This window comes from Rhinichthys klamathensis, unplaced genomic scaffold, assembly GCF_029890125.1.
Source record: "Rhinichthys klamathensis goyatoka isolate OS25496 unplaced genomic scaffold, OSU_Roscu_1.1 h1tg000998l_1, whole genome shotgun sequence".
Taxonomy (NCBI): domain Eukaryota; kingdom Metazoa; phylum Chordata; class Actinopteri; order Cypriniformes; family Leuciscidae; genus Rhinichthys; species Rhinichthys klamathensis.
In genome coordinates this window covers 48,359-66,623 of record NW_026607296.1, presented here as the reverse complement: position 1 = coordinate 66,623, position 18,265 = coordinate 48,359, and the positions used below count along the sequence as shown (strand labels likewise).

The following is an 18,265-nucleotide window of genomic DNA, read 5'->3' as shown; positions in this document are numbered from 1 at the left end:
ACACACACACACACACACACACACACACACACACACACACACACACCTGGCAGCCAGGTTTGAACTATCTGGACTTTCTCCTAGTAGGTGTGGGAGTTTGTCCTTGTCTGATGGAAGTCTTTCTGGTGGGTTGTGAAAAGGGGATAGAAAGTGTCCCTAATGTTTGTATAATTGTGGCAGATGTCAAAAAGTGTAGCTCTGTTTGCACAGTCACTCTTCCTTCGGCAGCCAGGTCTGTCTGTGTCTCTTTTTTACTTACTTATTTAATTTCCATTATAGCTACTCGATTCCATTCTCATTCATGTCATTATTAGTGTAATAAAATAAAATGTTGCCTGGTTTCGCAGACGAGGCTTGAGTATATAGTCTCAGACTAAAATGCATGTTTGAGCTGTCTTAACCAAAAAGCAACTTGCACTGACATATCATATCATCAGTGTCATTTTTTTTTGTCACACCAGTAATGTTTTTTAAAGGCATGTTAATAAAAGCTTCTTCAAAAGTCTTAATTCAACTAAGGCCTAGTGGCTAGATCAACGGAAATTAAAGCATTATTGGATTTACGTTTCCTTTGCAATTATTATTTTTTTTCTTTTGATTTTTGGATGAAATGTGAACTTCATTCATTCACAAAGACCTCAGATGAAATTTATCATGGTTGTGAATTTACATTTCTGGGAGCAGAGATGCACATGCTGAATGGACTTGATTGGATGAGAAAATTTACTTTAACCTCTCTGGGTATTCTGTATTTTTGACCCATCCAATAAGACTCACAATGTGCTTATATATTGACTTCTGCTTTTGCCAGATGTCTATTTCCATGCAAGGCCACGTTTTTTGCCTGTCAATCGCTAGGGGACTCCAGTGTGGTGATGCATGGACACACTCACTCACGGACACACTCACTCACAGTCACACACACACACACGCTTCTAGATTAATGTACTGCTCAGGATGTTGCAGCCGCAGCAGCCCATCACAGGCAACGGGCCCAGCGCAAGCCGCGGTCTCGGGTTGAGCGTCCACCCGGGAATGCATCCTCTTAACCCGGTGCACCCGTCCTCTCAACACCGCTCCCGATGGAGACCCAGCGGGCCTCGAAGGCAGCGAAAACGGACACGACAACCGCCGAGACATTGGAGACATACTGCAACAGATCATCATGACGATCACCGACCAAAGTTTAGACGAAGCTCAAGCAAAGTGAGTTATTTAAAAATTATTATTTTTAAAAAACTTAAAAGTTTAGCATTGCGCTAATGACCGCGTGAGACAAGGGTATGCTAAAATAGATAGTGATCTATAATTTATAAAATAATAATAATGACATAACACGCGTTAAGTTACACAAACACACTTTAATTTGATATTTAAGAAGGCCTAATTTATAAAAAAAAAGTTAAATTATTAGCATGTGTGCTGAAGTTCACGAGCTTAGCCGCTATTGTTTACGTTTTTCTTGACTTAAAACAAACTCTTTATCTTCACTTTTACAATATATATGTCCCAAAATAATGATTCCCGGTTAGATGTGCTAAGGTCTAATCTCTTATATTTATCTTATTACTAAAGTAACTTTATTTTTATTCACAAAAGCACAAATCACTGCCTGAAGCTAAGATGAAATGCTAATGTGCCAGGAGAATCGGAGTATTTAAGAAGTATTTAGGCTAATGCGTTAAAAAGACCTCAATTGTGTTAAGCTGGGGTTGTGAAATATTTTGATAGGTTTTTGATTTCAACCTTTATATAATTTAATGCGAGTCACAATTGTAGCATGCTAATGTTGGCTAACTGACTTTTGTTTGTTTTTTTTGTGACAGAAAACACGCTTTAAACTGTCATCGATGAAACCGGCTTTATTCAGCGTCCTGTGCGAAATTAAAGAGAAAACTGGTGAGTAATGTGCATACATTTTGTGTTAAAAGTGGTAAATACCATAACTGAAACTTTATAATTAGTTTAAAAGTTGGCAGGGGATTCAGCACAGGCGCCATGTTCTGCAAGAACAAAGCCAGACAGTGTATATCTCTTAAAAATACAACATTTTCCCCTAAATAATAACTTATGTTAATTCTAGTATGTAAATATATATTCTCACACTCCATCGTTTGCATGCAGTACTCTCAATTATTTGAATGTTAGAATTGCACTATTTACACAATAGCATAATGATAATGGGTTTGACCAGGTTTGCAGCTTCTAAAAATCAAACGTTGCTCTCAAATAATAACAATTTCATACCACACCAATTTCAAACCATATTATTTGCATGATGTACCCAATCATTTGCATGCATTAGAAATGTTAATATAGCACTTTCAGCATACCAATAACAAATGGTTACTGGTTTGTCTGGTTTGCAGTTCTTAAAAACCAAATAAACATTTATCTCGCAAATATTCAGCAGTATCGGCTCAATACAAGCGTTATAATCTCAAACCCTGTTGTTTGTATGTGACACCACTTTCATGTGTAAGAATAGCAGTACAACGGTAATATGGTAATTGGCTTCTTTGAGAAACAAAAGCAAATAATCAAAAGCAAATAATCTTTACTCCCTCCAGTATATCAACACAAACCCTTCTATTTGCTATTTGCAGTTATGTTTGCGTAATGTCTTTGGTTTGTATGAAGACTAAGTTTAGGGAATGCCATAAGAGGACTGAAATGTTTACTGTGATGGTTAGTAATTAAATGGCTTTGTGCCTAATGGAGTCGTTTAATTTCCGTGGTCTGGCACGCTCCCATGGCATTGCATGCTGTGTGTCATCAATCATACAGTCCTGCCGTACACTGTTTATTGCACAGGGCTTTCTTGAAACACTGACCTTCACATTGTAAAGTATATAAATAAAAACTCTTCCAGTTAGGGTCTGTGTAGTAGAATAAAGCTGTACTTAAATGTGGTTGCAATGTTCAAGCATTGATGACACACGTACTGTCAAAATGATTCATCCTGCTTAATGCTTTGCCCTTGACTGAAGCACTTAACCTCGTGATTATACTGATGATTAGAGTGTAATGGAAATTAATTCAAATTTTATCTTGACTGCCTTAACAGTATCTGACATCCTTGAAAAGGTTTTCATTATCTTATTTAATCGCTGTTTAATTTTTAATTACCCAAAGTATAGTTTTGGCATGAAAATGGCGAAAGCAAATGGTTTGGCATTAAGTCAAGTCACCTTTATTTCTACTGTGCTTCATACAATACTGATTGTTTCAAAGCTTTACAGTGGTAACAGGAAAAGGGTTCAATAATATAAACAGTTCCTTTCGGCTAAACATACGTACAGCATATCTAGAAAATAGTGTCATTGTTATATCTTGAATTATATGTATATTATTAATGTGTTTTATTTATATGCATATTGCGCATTAGTGATGTCACAATACTGGAATTTCCAACTTCGATACTATAACTTGAAAAATATCGATATTCGATATAATTTTCGATACCGCACTGGGAAAACTGCCACATACAGATAATTTATTATCTCGTACATCGTTTATAATTTGGGTAATTTAGTTGCAATATCTTACACACAGCACAGGGAGGCTTTATTTAAATCTTAAATCTAAATATTTAAATGAGAAAAGAAATGAGCTGAAAATTAAAAAAAACATAGAGGATACACAAGGATAAGATTTTAATCTAAACATCATAAACACAAATTTTGTCATGTTATGTTTAAATAAGTTTCACAAGAAATGTTAGGTAATGCAGGGTCCAAAGATGAGACGGCAAGGTTTAAAGTTGAGACACTCACACACAGATATATAACGCATATTTTAAAAACTTGTTTTGTTTAAAATGTATATTTATTTGCAACAGTTATTATGTTAACAGCAATAATAAGAGATTTCCGTCGTAAAACGTAAAAAATAATAAAGAAATTACGTTGTCTTTCGTTGCTCCCTTCGTTAAGAAATTTGAACAATTTTCTCTTTGTCTTTTGTTCTCTGATTAATATGGCAGACGGCAGCAGGTTTATGAGGCTGCTGTCACTTTAAGAGCTTATGCACGGATCCAATATACTGTTACACAACATAAGTTTTCTTTCTTAACTACTTGCCTTCCAAAACTGACTGTATTTACATAAATACTCACCAAGACGGACTTTTTAGACCTAATTTTGTATGTATTCGCTTTTTTAAGTGCTATAAGCCACATGAAAACAAGTCAATTTGGTTCTCGCAAGCTGTTTGAGATTCGGCTTATTAGAATAAATTAGAATATCGTGCAAAAGTTCATTTATTTCAGTAATTCAACTTAAAAGGTGAAACTAATATATTATATAGACTCGTTACATGCAAAGTGAGATATTTCAAGCCTTTATTTGTTATAATTTTGATGATTATGGCTCACAGCTTATGAAAACCAAAAAGTCAACATTAGAATATTGTGAAAAGGTTTTCATAAGCTGTAAGCTATAATCATCAAATTATAACAAATAAAGGCTTGAAATATCTCACTTTGCATGTAATGAGTCTATATAATATATTAGTTTCACATTTTAAGTTGAATTACGGAAATAAATGAACTTTTGCACGATATTCTAATTTTTCGAGTTTCACCTGTATAACACTAATGTAGATCAGTGGTGCGCATGCTTTTGGTGTGAAACCCGCTATTGAGCATCTGGTAAACATAATATGTTGAATATTAATGTTATGAATTTCTTCTCTTAGGTCTTTCCATGAGAAATGCTCAGGAGGAGGAGCCTCCAGACCCACAGCTCGTGCGATTGGACAACATGCTTCTGGCCGAAGGTGTGGCCGGGCCAGAAAAAGGGGGCGGAGCCGCCGCTGCGGTTTCCGCGGCGACCAGCTCTGGCGGGATGTCACCTGACAGCTCATTGGAGCACTCCGACTATAAAAGCAAGTTGAGCCAAATTCGGAACATTTACCACACAGAGCTGGAAAAATACGAGCAGGTACATATCGCTGCCGTTGCGCTGGGTGGCCACGCCCTCAGGGAACTCTCATTGGTCCAAAATCCTGCTTCGCAAAGCTGTAAATGCCTTGGTTCCGGAAGTATTTTTCCATTCATGTTTTTTCCCCATAGGGATATTAAACAAGTCTTTGGTTAAAGAGTTGTAATCCATAAGCCAAACTGACCAACTATGAGGTGAATCACATCCTTACAAAGCAAAAAGTATTTAAAAATCAGAGTGAAAGATAACGGATTTAATGCGGGAAAGAACTACAATCCCATGATGCATTGCGAGTGATGTAATTGATTTAAAAACAATGGAGAAATATGAAACATGTTGATTTTTAAAAAATATTCAAGCAGTTTGAGAGACATTTGCAGTGCTTGATGGAAGTGGGCGGGGCTATTTGCTTGTCGACTCTCTGATTGGTGGAGATTTCACTGCTGAATCTTGGGGAATGTAGTTTTTCATCAATTTATAAAGAATAAATGATAATAATGCGGGTTGATGGCTTCAACAAAAGCACATCGACTAACAACTAGCCTAGCTCACAGTAGGTCTGTCTGTAATGGTTTATTGTAATAAAATAAATATTCCTATGAAGAAAATGAATGGGATTTTTACTTCTGGAACCCCGACTGTTGCCTTCTATTGAGCTTGAGCTTAAAATTCAACATGATTTGTTGTGTTGTGTCAGTTTGCACAGCGTTTTCCTTTCAGCGAGGACAGAAAATGGACGTCTGATGCACTGTGACACAGAAAGGAGCTGGTTTGTAATGTCATTGCTGTCTACAGGCCTGCAGTGAGTTCACGACCCACGTGATGAACCTGCTGAGGGAGCAGTCTCGCACCCGGCCTGTGTCTCCGCGCGAGATCGAGCGCATGGTGAACATCATCCACCGCAAGTTCAGCTCCATCCAGACGCAGCTCAAGCAGAGCACCTGCGAGGCCGTCATGATCCTGCGCTCGCGCTTTCTGGACGCCAGGTGCGTTCGCCACCGCCATATCGATCAGTTTTGCTCAGTTTGAGGAAAAAAAATGTAAAATAAAAAATTGCAATTGCAATAAAAAAAAAAATCTGTTTGCTTTGCTAGTTTGTAAGGCTTAACAGTTTGGCAAAAATGTTGGAATAATATATCTATATAGCTATATAATAATTAATTATTATTATTACTAAATGTAAATATAAAAATGAAATAAAAACACACTAAGAAATATTGCTAAAATAAAAAAGATTATTTAAGAAAAATAATGTAATGATCATTTTATTTTACCTTACAACAGAAAAATGACAGTGCTAATATTTATTAATAAAATACAAATATTTTAATACAAAATATTTAAAAACGAATATTATTTTAATTATTTATTTATTTTTAATAGAAATTGCGATTGTGGTTTAAAAAAAGGTTGCTGTGCTAGTTTGTAAGGCTGCAGAGTTTGGCAAAAAATGTTGGAATAATATATCTATATAGCTATATAATAATAATAATCATTATTATTATTATTACTAAATGTAAATATAAAAATGAAACAAAAACACAATACGAAATATTGCTAAAATAAAATAGATTATTTAAGAAAAATAATGTAATAATGTAATGATCATTTTATTTGACCTTACAACAGAAAAAATACAGTGCTAATATTTATTAATAAAATACAAATATTTTAATACAAAATATTTAAAAACAAATATTGTTTTATTTATTTATTTTTAATAGAAATTGTGATTTATTAAAAAAGGTTGCTGTGTTTGTAGGGCTGCAGAGTTTGGCAAAAATGTTGGAATAATATATCTATATAGCTATATAATAATAATAATAATCATTATTATTACTAAATGTATCATTTTATTGTACCTTACAACAGAAAAATTACAGTGCTAATATTTATTAATAAAATACAAATATTTATTATTTTAACAATTTATTTATTTATTTTTAATAGAAATTGCGATTAAAAAAAGGTTGCTGTGTTTGTTTGTATGGCTGCAGAGTTTGGCCAACATTTTGGAATTATATATCAATATAGCTATATAATAATTTTTTATTTTTTTTTACTAAATGTAAATATAACAATTGCTCAATAAAAACAAAATAAGAAATATTGCTAAAATAAAGGATTATTTAAGAAAAATAATATAATAACAATTTTATTTTACCTTACAACTTTATAAAAATATCAAAAACAATTTTTACTATAAAATATTTAAAAACGAATATTTATATTGTAAAACATTTTTAAATTAATTGTGATTGTGATTTAAAAAAATTAAATCACAAAATGAATATAGGTATTTAATAATAATTATAATAACTAAATGTAAATATAAAAAATAAAATAAGAAATATTACTAAAATAAAAAATGGATTATTTAAAAAAAAACTGTAAAATTACAATACTGTTATTTATGACTGTCTTAATTTCTTAATTTTCAGACATTAAACCATCAAACTTTTATTTTGACAGAAACAGCAGAACATATTTTGTTAATATGGTTTAATTTCTGCATTAGCACACTAATGAATCAGAATCACAAAGTGCATTTTGTTTTCTGCATTTAAACGAGATAAATATCTGACTATGTAATTCTTGCTTTGTCAGACGTAAGCGGCGTAACTTTAGTAAACAGGCCACGGAGGTGCTGAACGAGTACTTCTATTCCCATCTCTCGAACCCTTACCCGAGCGAGGAGGCCAAAGAAGAGCTGGCCAAGAGCTGCAGCATCACCGTGTCTCAGGTAAGAGTCCTCGGTCTCTGAGAAGCGCTCGGCTCTCGCTGCACTACGGGAGCGTCCCGTCGTCACAGGGGGATCAGTTTCACTTTAGCTCTGAAATCGTGACAGGTGTCCAACTGGTTTGGCAACAAGAGGATTCGCTATAAGAAGAACATTGGGAAGTTCCAGGAAGAGGCCAATCTGTACGCCATGAAGACGGCTTTAGGAGCGACACAGAGCGAGGAGTCACCACACACCCCAAACTCCACTGGTTAGTTGGAAAATATATGAAATACATATTAATAAACACTAACATTTACCTATAAATGTGTGTATGTATATATATATATATATATATATATATATATATATATATATACTATATATATATAGGAGAAACTCGAAAAAATTAGAATATCGTGCAAAAGTTCAGTAATTCAACTTAAAAGGTGAAACTAATATATTATATAGACTCATTTCATGCAAAGTGAGATATTTCAAGCCTTTATTTGTTATAATTTTGATGATTATGGCTTACAGCTTATGAAAACCTTTTCACAATATTATAATTTTGAATTTGGGGTTTTCATAAGCTGTAAGCCATAATCATCAAAATTATAACAAATAAAGACTTGAAATATCTCACTTTGCATGAAATGAGTCTATATAATATATTAGTTTCACCTTTTAAGTTGAATTACCGGTACTGAAATAAATTAACTTTTGCACGATATTCTAATTTTTCGAGTTTCACCTGTATATATTTGTATATATATGTGTATATATATATATATATATATATATACACACACTCCAAACTCCACTGGTCAGTTCAAGTCGGGGTGTTTTCACACTAGTTTCTAGGGATTTAAAATTTGCCTGGACAATATATGCAATACATGTTAATAAACAGTATCATTTAACATTTATTATATGTATATACAGTACCGGTCAAAAGTTTGGAAACATTTCTATTTTTAATGTTTTTGAAAGAAAAACTCATCTTATGCTTATCCTTAAGCCTGCATTTATTTAATCAAAAATACAGAAAAAACAGTAATATTGTGAAATATTATTACAATTTATAATAGCTGTTTTCTATGTGAATATCTAGTAAAGTCTAATTTATTCCTGTGATCAAAGCTGTATTTTCAGCATCATTACTCCAGTGTCACATGATCCTTCAGAAATCACTCTAATGTGATTTGATACTCAGTTATCATCAATGTTGGAAACAGTTGTGCTATATATATATATGTGTGTGTGTGTGTTAGGGCTGGGAGAAAGTATCGATTCACCTAACTACCGCAATTTTTTTTGTTTACGATTTAGCATTACGATTCAGAAATAGCTTTATTTTTGTCCTTGCTTACAAACGAGGTTGACGAGGTTGACTCGTTTGTAATTGACGAGTTAGCCACTTTTGAAATGTGTCGTTATCTATGAGCGTTGAGTGACGCAACATCCCTTTCAAGTGGAATCGCGTGAAAGCGACGTGAGACTGAACGCACTGAAAAGCAGAGAGAGAGAGATAAGACAGTAGAGATGCATGATTAATCTTTAAAAGATTGTGATCTCGACTCAAACACCCACGCGATCTTCTTCCATTTCATCGGTCTATTAAACCTTTGATAAAATCATATCTCAACATTAAAATCTGTGTTGGCGCTGACCCAGAGAGATAGTTGTCATGAAACCGCTTCACAAACAGTGTTTTCAACCTCATAGTATCGTTATTTCTGTGATACAATAGTTCAGGGGTCGGCAACCCAAAATGTTGAAAGAGCCATATTGGACCCAAAAAAAATAAAAAATCTGTCTGGAGCCGCAAAAAATGAAAAGCTTTATATAAGCCTTATAATGAAGGCAACACATGCTGTAGGCCTAAGTGTTATATTAGCTTTATTTGTATCAAAATGATAAGTAGGCTACACATTAGAGCTTAGAACGGGCCCAAAAAATCAAACCCGGCCCGGCCCGACACATTAAACATTACAATGAGCCCGATTTTAACCAGACCATTTTTTAATGCGTGGGTCGTTATAATTGACGTTCTCAACTTTCTTTCTCCCGCCCGCAACATTTATGTTTTGTCCCGCTCCCGCCCGCAAATAGACTTTTTTCTGTACCTCCAAATACTTTCAAGTTAGCCTACGTGTCGCCACCATACATCCTCCTGATAAATTATTTGTTATTAAAGCATTAAAACACAATACACTGTTAATTTAACATAAAAGCCAGCAGTTTACTGCGTGCATGGTTTGGCATGACTGAATGCGCGCAAAGTGCACTCTCTTAATAATTCCTAAAAAGCTGACAGTTCATCGCGATCTCACACATCTCTGTTATTATCAATGAAGCTGACTGCACAATGAATCTTTCATAATATCCACACTTTGTTCGTTATAATTGGAGGATTTGCCAGCATACAGAATTCAGCACTGAACAAAAAAGTCAGTTTTGAGCGGTGAGGGGAGTCTATCTTAAATGCTTCTGATTGGCCATTGCGTTCAAGAAATCAACACATATGTCTGTGATTGGCTACATCGCTCAACGCTGCAAACACGTTATGAATAGAAATTCTGGCCTGTAAATCGTTTCTATTTTGTTTTAGTAGAGTGAGTGCATTACCGCACGCGCCCGCGCCCGCGCTCGCACTCGGCCATCAAATCTAGTCCCGCGCCGCACTAGAGTGCGTTGGGAGTGCTCAGCTATCTTTCTCTTTTTCCCCTTGGGATCCATGGCCCATGACACACCCACCGGTTTGTTTGTTTGTCAGCCACCGGTCTAGCATCACGCCGATCTGACAGACACGTGTGTCACAGTCTATGACGTAAATTCTTCAGTGACAGAAATGTTGAAATTAAATATTTATTATACACATTTTTACAACGTTGAAAAACTTTAAGAATATTTGTCATGTTTTTCCTCCTACAGAAATTATATTAAAACAAAAAATATTTTTTCCATTTTCAAATTTTTGAAAAAGCTCCAGGGAGCCACTAGGGCGGCGCTTAAGAGCCGCGGGTTCCCGACCTATGCAATAGTTCAAATGATCATGTAAGTTCTGGGATAAAAGTTAAAAGTCCTAATATACACACTGATGTCTACAGTAGCGATCACAATAGAGTAAATCAGTTTTTGATACAAACTTGGCGCTTAAAATAACGCAATTATCGATTACATTGTGTAATCAAAAGACAACTGACACTTAAAAATGTTTTATTTGTTATTGAATCATTAATTCAAGAGAATGTAGAACTTTGATGTTTCTGAAATAAAAGATGTGATGAATTGTTTTTGTAAATATGACTCATCGTATACATCATGTACAGTCTGTATAAGTGTATGATTTAACTTTTCCCGATGGTCTAGTGTTAAAAAAATCAAAACACTGAAAAATCGCAATGCATATCGAATCTGCACCCAAGCATCATGATAGGTTGTAACGATTCGAGTGTACGTTGTTTACGATAACTGTCGTAATCTGCTTTATTAGCATTTTTTTCCGTTCTCGCTGCTTGAGCTTAAATACTTTTGTTCTATATATTTTGTTTAGGCCTACACATATTGTTTAAAGTCCCACTCGATCATATTTTGAGCTATTTTTAAACATTCCCAGTGGTCTTTAAATTATGATTATGCCATTTTTAGCCAAAATCACAAAACCTGTGCCGTTTTCTGGGACTTCGCTTCAGCAGAGCGGCAGGAGCTCATTAGCAATTCGCCTCTGCGTTGTGGGCGGAGCCGTTGGCACGGAGACGCCCCTCCCCCTGCCCGTTGCTGAGAGCTCTGTCTCTCCCGCTAGCTTACACCCCCAATACCGGTGGGGCAACAGTATTATATACACGTTCATTATTATTATCCGAAGTTAATCAAAGTTATCACCGATCACCGATCATTATTTCACTCCAAGACGTCGCGTGTGGAGACGCCCAGTGGAGTTACTACGTCACAACTCCAGTCTATTTTAGCCGGTAGCGTCTGCTACTGATTCACAGCCATTTGAATGTAGAAATACTCAGAAATACAACTTTGAGCTTATTTTTCTCAAGATATGTCCTCTAACATCAGAAAAATGCCACAAGAACATGTTAACACCTAGAAAAACATTATTTTCATCGGAGTGGGTCTTTAATGTTTTCAACTAAACGAAAAACTTAAGATATATCGTAAGCGTTGTGTATATTGCCTAACCATAAGCATGTTCAGAAATGGTGACAAAAACGTTAAAATTTATTAAAATATTTGAATATTCCATTTTTTTGAGCCTGGATTTTCGAATTCAATATTTTAGAAAACTTTGGAAATGCAGACAGCAACAGGCCTGGGGAAACAAGTTTCAGGGACAAATTGTTGTGGGTAATTTCACATGACTGAGTGTCTCGCCTTTGTTTTTTTCCAGGCTCAGGGTCGTTCTCGCTGTCAGGGTCAGCTGACTGCTTCCTAGGAGTTCCTCCAATGAACGGAGAGCAGCCTCCGTATCACATGGGCGCTCAGGTAGGACTCTCTTAAACGCTCTTTACTGCGCTTCTGCTGCTCGTCATCATGCATGTGTGTTTCTGTAACATCAGAGGGATTTAGGCGTGGAACGCTACACATACTTCCGGTCCGGTACGTGTGTGTCCTGAACAAATACAGTGTTGGTTTAACCACTGCATGTGTGGATTTCAGAACAGGTTTGCTTGCTGGCCGATCTCACACACACGTCAGTGAGAATTCACCTCAGTATCAAAGTCCCCCTGTAGTCAATCATTTTATCCATTAAAATCATCTTTGATCACCAAAATGACATATTTAAATGTTTTTTCAACGTCTTAAAATATCTTGAATGTAACTCGACACCCTTGCCTCATTTAGTATTCGTGGTTCTATGAATATGCAAACGAGCCCCGCCTCCACTCACTCACTCACTCAGAGATCCACTGGTTGACGATCACACGTTGATCTGATTGGTTACAAGGTCGTTTGTGACGTCAGAAACACCAGCGATTTCAAACCCTGTTTTTGAGACTGTCTTTGGTTTACTGCAGTTTTTAAGGAGGAAATACTCAGCAATGCTGTCGACTTATGAACTTACACATGATTTAAGCATATTAAAAACACCACATATACATATAAACAGCATTAAAAGCTGGATTTTCACCACAGGGGGACTTTAATAACATCGCTGAGAGAAGCAGACGTTGTGCCATAGTGTTATAGAAGGCTTTTCACTCCACAAATCACCAACATTCACCATGGATTTAATGTAGTAAACTGAACTGTAGCCATGGTATTGTGGCAGAAATAGTCGAATGTTTGGTTTTGTCTGGTCAAAATACCATCATATGTAGGCTACGCACATACAACGAGCACATTTAGCTTGACACACAGCATCCGATAAGTTCTGTCCTGAAATATACATGATAAAAGCCGACCAATAAGGTTGTGGACCTATTCCTGTGCCTTTGGGTTCGGTGTTAAAATGCCAAAGTGAACGGTAAGCGGACCAGGATTAAATGTGTTTAGTTTTTTGTGGTTTGTACCAAGCGAACCGACAAAATGTGAACAAAGTAGTTTGTTCAGAAAACCACTGTTTAATAAAAGTGCACAAACCCAGTCACGAGTCGCACGGGTATATTAGCCAACAATACACTGTATGGGTCAAAATTATCGATTTTTCTTTTATACCAAAAATCATTAGGATATTAAGTAAAGATCATGTTCCATGAAGATATTCTGTCAATTTCCTACCGTAAATATATATAAAACATTTATTTTTGTGAGTGGATGCAGCAAAATCGCACATAAATGCACAACTTTAAAGGAGATTTTCTCAATGTTTAGTTTTTTTGCGCCCTTAGATTCCAGATGTTCAAATAGTCATATCTCGAGCAATATTGTCCTATCCTAACAAACTATACATCAATGGAAAGCGTATTCGTGATGTATAAATCTCAATTTCAAAAAATGTACCCATGTGACTGGTTTTGTCGTCCAGGGTCACAAATGGTTTGTTTTTTTTGGTAACACTTTACAAAAAGGTTCATTATTTAACATGACCTAAGAATGAACGATACTTCTACAGCATTTATTAATCTTAGCTAATATTAATTTCAACATTTACTTATACATTATTAAAGTCAAAAGTTGTATTTGTTAACATTAGTTAACATGAACAAACTATGAACAGCTGTATTTTTACTAACTAACATGCACAAAGATCACTAAATACAGTAAACAAATGTATTGCTCATAGTTAGTTCATGTTAGTAAATACATTAACTAATGAACCTTATTGTAAAGTGTTACCGTTTTTTCCTCTGCTGTCCTGAAAACACACCGAACCGCAGCTTAAAACTGGGGCACGTGCCGATCAGCGATCTTTGTGTAGCGTTACACACCTAGAGGGAGTGATGTGGTTTTGTGTTTGCTTTGCCTAAATGTCCTTTTCCTCTCTCTCTCTGGTAGGACGCTCAATCCCGCTTCTCAGAGAGACTCTATAGTACCAGAGAGAGCCGGGTGAGGAGCTCATGTCACGCTCGCTCGTGTCTGTGATGTGACTTACACCGCATCACTGTGATCTGCACACGCTTATGAGCGCTTTAATGATTATAATCCAGGCCTATTCACATCAAGAGCCATGTGTGAAGCGCCACATGATTATTCTTTATGAGAAACATTCACACAAATGACAACAAAGATGGCTTGCATATAAAATACAACCTATTTTTGAGAAAGTATCCAGAGAAATGCTATATAAATGTAAATTAAATGTAAATAATGTAAATAATGATCTGATCATGCAGATTTCACTGGGTTTTTAAATAAGTGTGAAATAGGAATATATCTTGGGATAATGATAAAATAGCAGGGTTATTATTGTTAACTAAAACTATTAAAAACATTTCTTTTTATTGAAATAAAGCTAAAATAAAATATAAATATTAGTTGAAAAACTTAAACTTAACAAAAATTAGGAATGTTGCCTTGGGAATAAACTGAAATAAGTTGAAGTTGAAGCACTAAAATTATTAACTGGAAATAAATAAAAACTAAGACTGAAATAAAAATAAATTAAACCTAAATGGCAATATTTTTTTAAACTAATAAAATGGCAAAGCACACCATGATTTGACTAAAAATTAAACTAAAATTAACATGAAAAATAAAAATATAAAAATAAAAGCTAAAATTACACTGAATAGTAGTGGTGTAAAATAAAAAAGGTGCTGTATGAATGTTTAAATATAATTTATTACTAGTATTTTTTTAATGTAAAATATTTTTTTACTTTTAAATAAGTGTGTATAATAGGAATATATCTATAATTATATATTATTAATAAGTAAAATGATGTGTATGTTTAAATTAAATTATTTTTGATTATATTATCTGATTTTACATATTTCACTCATTTAATAATAGTCTAGTATTATGAATAAAAATACATAAAAATAATTTACCCATCGTGGTAAGTTTTACATATTTCACTCATTTAATAATAGTCTAGTATTATGAATAAAAATACATAAAAATAATTTACCTATCGTTTTTAAGTCCTGTCAGTTTAAACATCAAGCGCCATAAGCCTCTCCCCTCCGCTTCCGGACCTTATTTCGGGAAAAAATATGTATGGTAGTCAATGGCGAGAGACAACTTATCTTTTTATTCCGTCTGAACTGTGCCCTGAATTACACATATGATGTTTGTCAGTTTAAAAGATAATTATGAACGTCAAGAAAGTCGCAGTTTGTCATAAAACAGAAGAGTAACATTTAGTTTTATGTGAAAATCGCTCGATGAACTACATCTCCCGGGAAGCGAAACAACGAGCGAGATCCGCTGCTCGTGTGTGTGCAGTCTGGTACAAAACACTCGATGACGGCGTAACGTTACGATTATAACGCAAGACTATAGAAACAATGACAGACGTTAGCTTCAGTAAAGTTAGCTTCATTCATTGAGAGGAAATGTGCGCCTTTGGGGTTTGTAGTCTTTACGTATTTTCACAGTCTTACTCCTCAACAGTTTTACATCAAACTGCGACTTTATTGACTTTAAAATGTATCTTTTCAATTGACAAACATCATATGTGTAATTCAGGGCCCTATTCAGACGAGATCAAAATATTTGTTGTCTCTCGCCATTGACTACCATACTATATTTTCCCGAGATAAGGTCCCATGGTGAAGGGGAGGGGCTTAGGCTCTCTATAACAGAAGCCGTTTCACTCGGATACACATCGCAATAAGGAAAAAAGGACAATCTCAACTTCCGTTTCATGCCGACTTTAAGTAAATAACGACGCCCGATTGTTTCTCAAGCGCTTCACCGTTCCCGCTCGCTGTGAATAGGCCTGTGGTGTGTGTGTGAGCTGTGTTCACAGAGGAGATGACGCTGGTTGTTTGGTGTTTCTCCAGACTAACGGGAGCTGGCAGGAGCCGAACACGCCGCCGTCCGCAGCTTCACCCGCGAGCGATCACTCCGACAACTCCGACTGAGGAGCCGCTCGCTCCACACAACTGCAGTTTTAGCCTGTTTTTTTTACTTTTATTTTTATTGGACTTCACATCGAGCCTCATTCATGAAACACAAGCAGAGCTTTTCAGTGCAGATCATTCATAAAACTATTCTTATGGAAATTGTCGTGTTACATTCAATGGAATAATTTACAGAAGAATGAGCCTCGTTCATAAAACATGAGGAAAACATCCTAAATTTGGTCTAAACGCTCTCAAAACCACATGATATATATATATATATATACACAGTAGTGGCCAAAATGATGTCCGGACTAGAAAAATTGACATCTTCACCCTTTATTTAAATATTATGAAGAATGAGCCTCGTTCATAAAACATGAGCAGAGAGAATTTCTGTCCTAAATTTGGTCTAAACGCTCTCAAAACCACACACATATATATATATATATATATATATATAGTAGTGGCTAAAATGATGTCCGGACTAGAAAAATTGACATCTTCATCCTTTATTTAAATATTATAAAAGCATATTGTGTAGTTGTGCTTGGAGTCAGATGTTTTATTTGTGATGATAACGCAATGAATCATGAAAAATTGTGCCGACGTCATTTTTTGTCCAGGCCTGTCGTACAAAGAAATTATGAATTATGTGCAAAAACAACGAAATATTAATAACTGATTATGTTGTAGTCAATGTATGCTTTTTGTTTTTCAATGCACTTATTTTTTTGCATAGTAAAATAAAACATGTGCCTTTTTTGCCAAATAATTTTCTCAAATAAAAACATTAACTAAGTTTAATTCTTCGTTCTTCCCTCATATTTAAAAAATCTAAAATATTTTCCTCGTATTTTGATGCTTAAGCAACTCGTACAGTCATTAAAAACAAATATCTACTTCGGACATCACTTTTGCACACTACTGTATATGTGTCTGTGTGTGTGTATATGTATACATTTACAGGTGAAACTCGAAAAATTAGAATATGGTGCAAAAGTTCATTTATTTCAGTAATTCAACTTAAAAGGTGAAACTAATATATTATATAGACTCATTACATGCAAAGTGAGATATTTCAAGCCTTTACTTGTTATAATTTTGATTATGGCTTACAGCTTATGAAAACCTTTTCACAATATTCTAATTTTGAATTTGGGGTTTTCATAAGCTGTAAGCCATAATCAAAATTATAACAAATAAAGGCTTGAAATATCTCACTTTGCATGTAATGAGTCTATATAATATATTAGTTTCACCTTTTAAGTTGAATTACTGAAATAAATGAACTTTTGGACGATATTCTTATTTTTCGAGTTTCACCTGTGTATATTTAGTTTTGTTTCATGAATGAGGCCGTTCTCCGTTTGGATGAATGAGTGTGTTTGTCAGACACAAGAGCTGGATGAGATCATTGCTTTTAGTTGCTTTTGTTTTTATTTTTACATTTCCACTACATCACAACTTCCACTATTTGTTACTGCAATGTTTGGGTGTTGAAAGGGGAACTTTTTAACCTGCATTAAGACTGCTTTCATTATAGCTATATATTATTATTATAATTATTATTATCACTGCTCTATATTGTTTATTCAAAGCTCAGATAGAATTGGCTTGGGTGAAGGGGGCAATAGAGAAAAATCCAAAGATTGTTGTTTTTGTGCGTGTGTGTGTGTGTGTTTCTCTTTTTTACTGGGTTTGTGTATGTATCAATTATATGAATGAGGTGCGTTTGCTGTCTTTATTTACCGTTTGAATGAGTATATCAACAGTGCTGTCTTTCTCTGTACAGTGAAACACCTGTATTCTCTACCTCTTTTACAATAAAGACTGTCTGTACACATTCATCTCTGACAACTGAAGATTGTTTTAATAAGCAGATTATCAGTTTCATATGGAAGCTTGTTTCCGCCACTGAATAAAAAAAATAATTGCGACTTTTTATCTCAGAATTGCGACTTTATATCGCAATTGCGAGATATAAAGTCTCAATTGCAAGATATAAAGTCGCCATTCAGAGAAATAAAGTCGCAATTCTGATAAAGTCGCAATTCTGATAAAGTCGCAATTCTGAGAAATAGTCGCAATTGCGAGATATAAAGTCGCAATTATGAGAAAAAGTCGCAATTATGAGA

At 34.9% G+C, this 18,265-nt stretch overlaps 1 protein-coding gene across 1 annotated transcript; it reads left to right on the top strand.

Moving 5' to 3' along the window:
* Window positions 1–912: 912 nt before the first annotated feature.
* Window positions 913–16,277, top strand: pbx2 (pre-B-cell leukemia homeobox 2). The gene is given in 11 exon segments (XM_056244514.1): window positions 913–1,079; window positions 1,081–1,206; window positions 1,827–1,846; window positions 1,849–1,899; window positions 4,699–4,943; window positions 5,739–5,929; window positions 7,551–7,686; window positions 7,792–7,933; window positions 12,068–12,162; window positions 14,116–14,166; window positions 16,068–16,277. Coding segments are annotated over 11 exon segments (1,260 nt in total). The 5' UTR covers window positions 913–957; the 3' UTR covers window positions 16,149–16,277.
* Window positions 16,278–18,265: the final 1,988 nt, after the last annotated feature.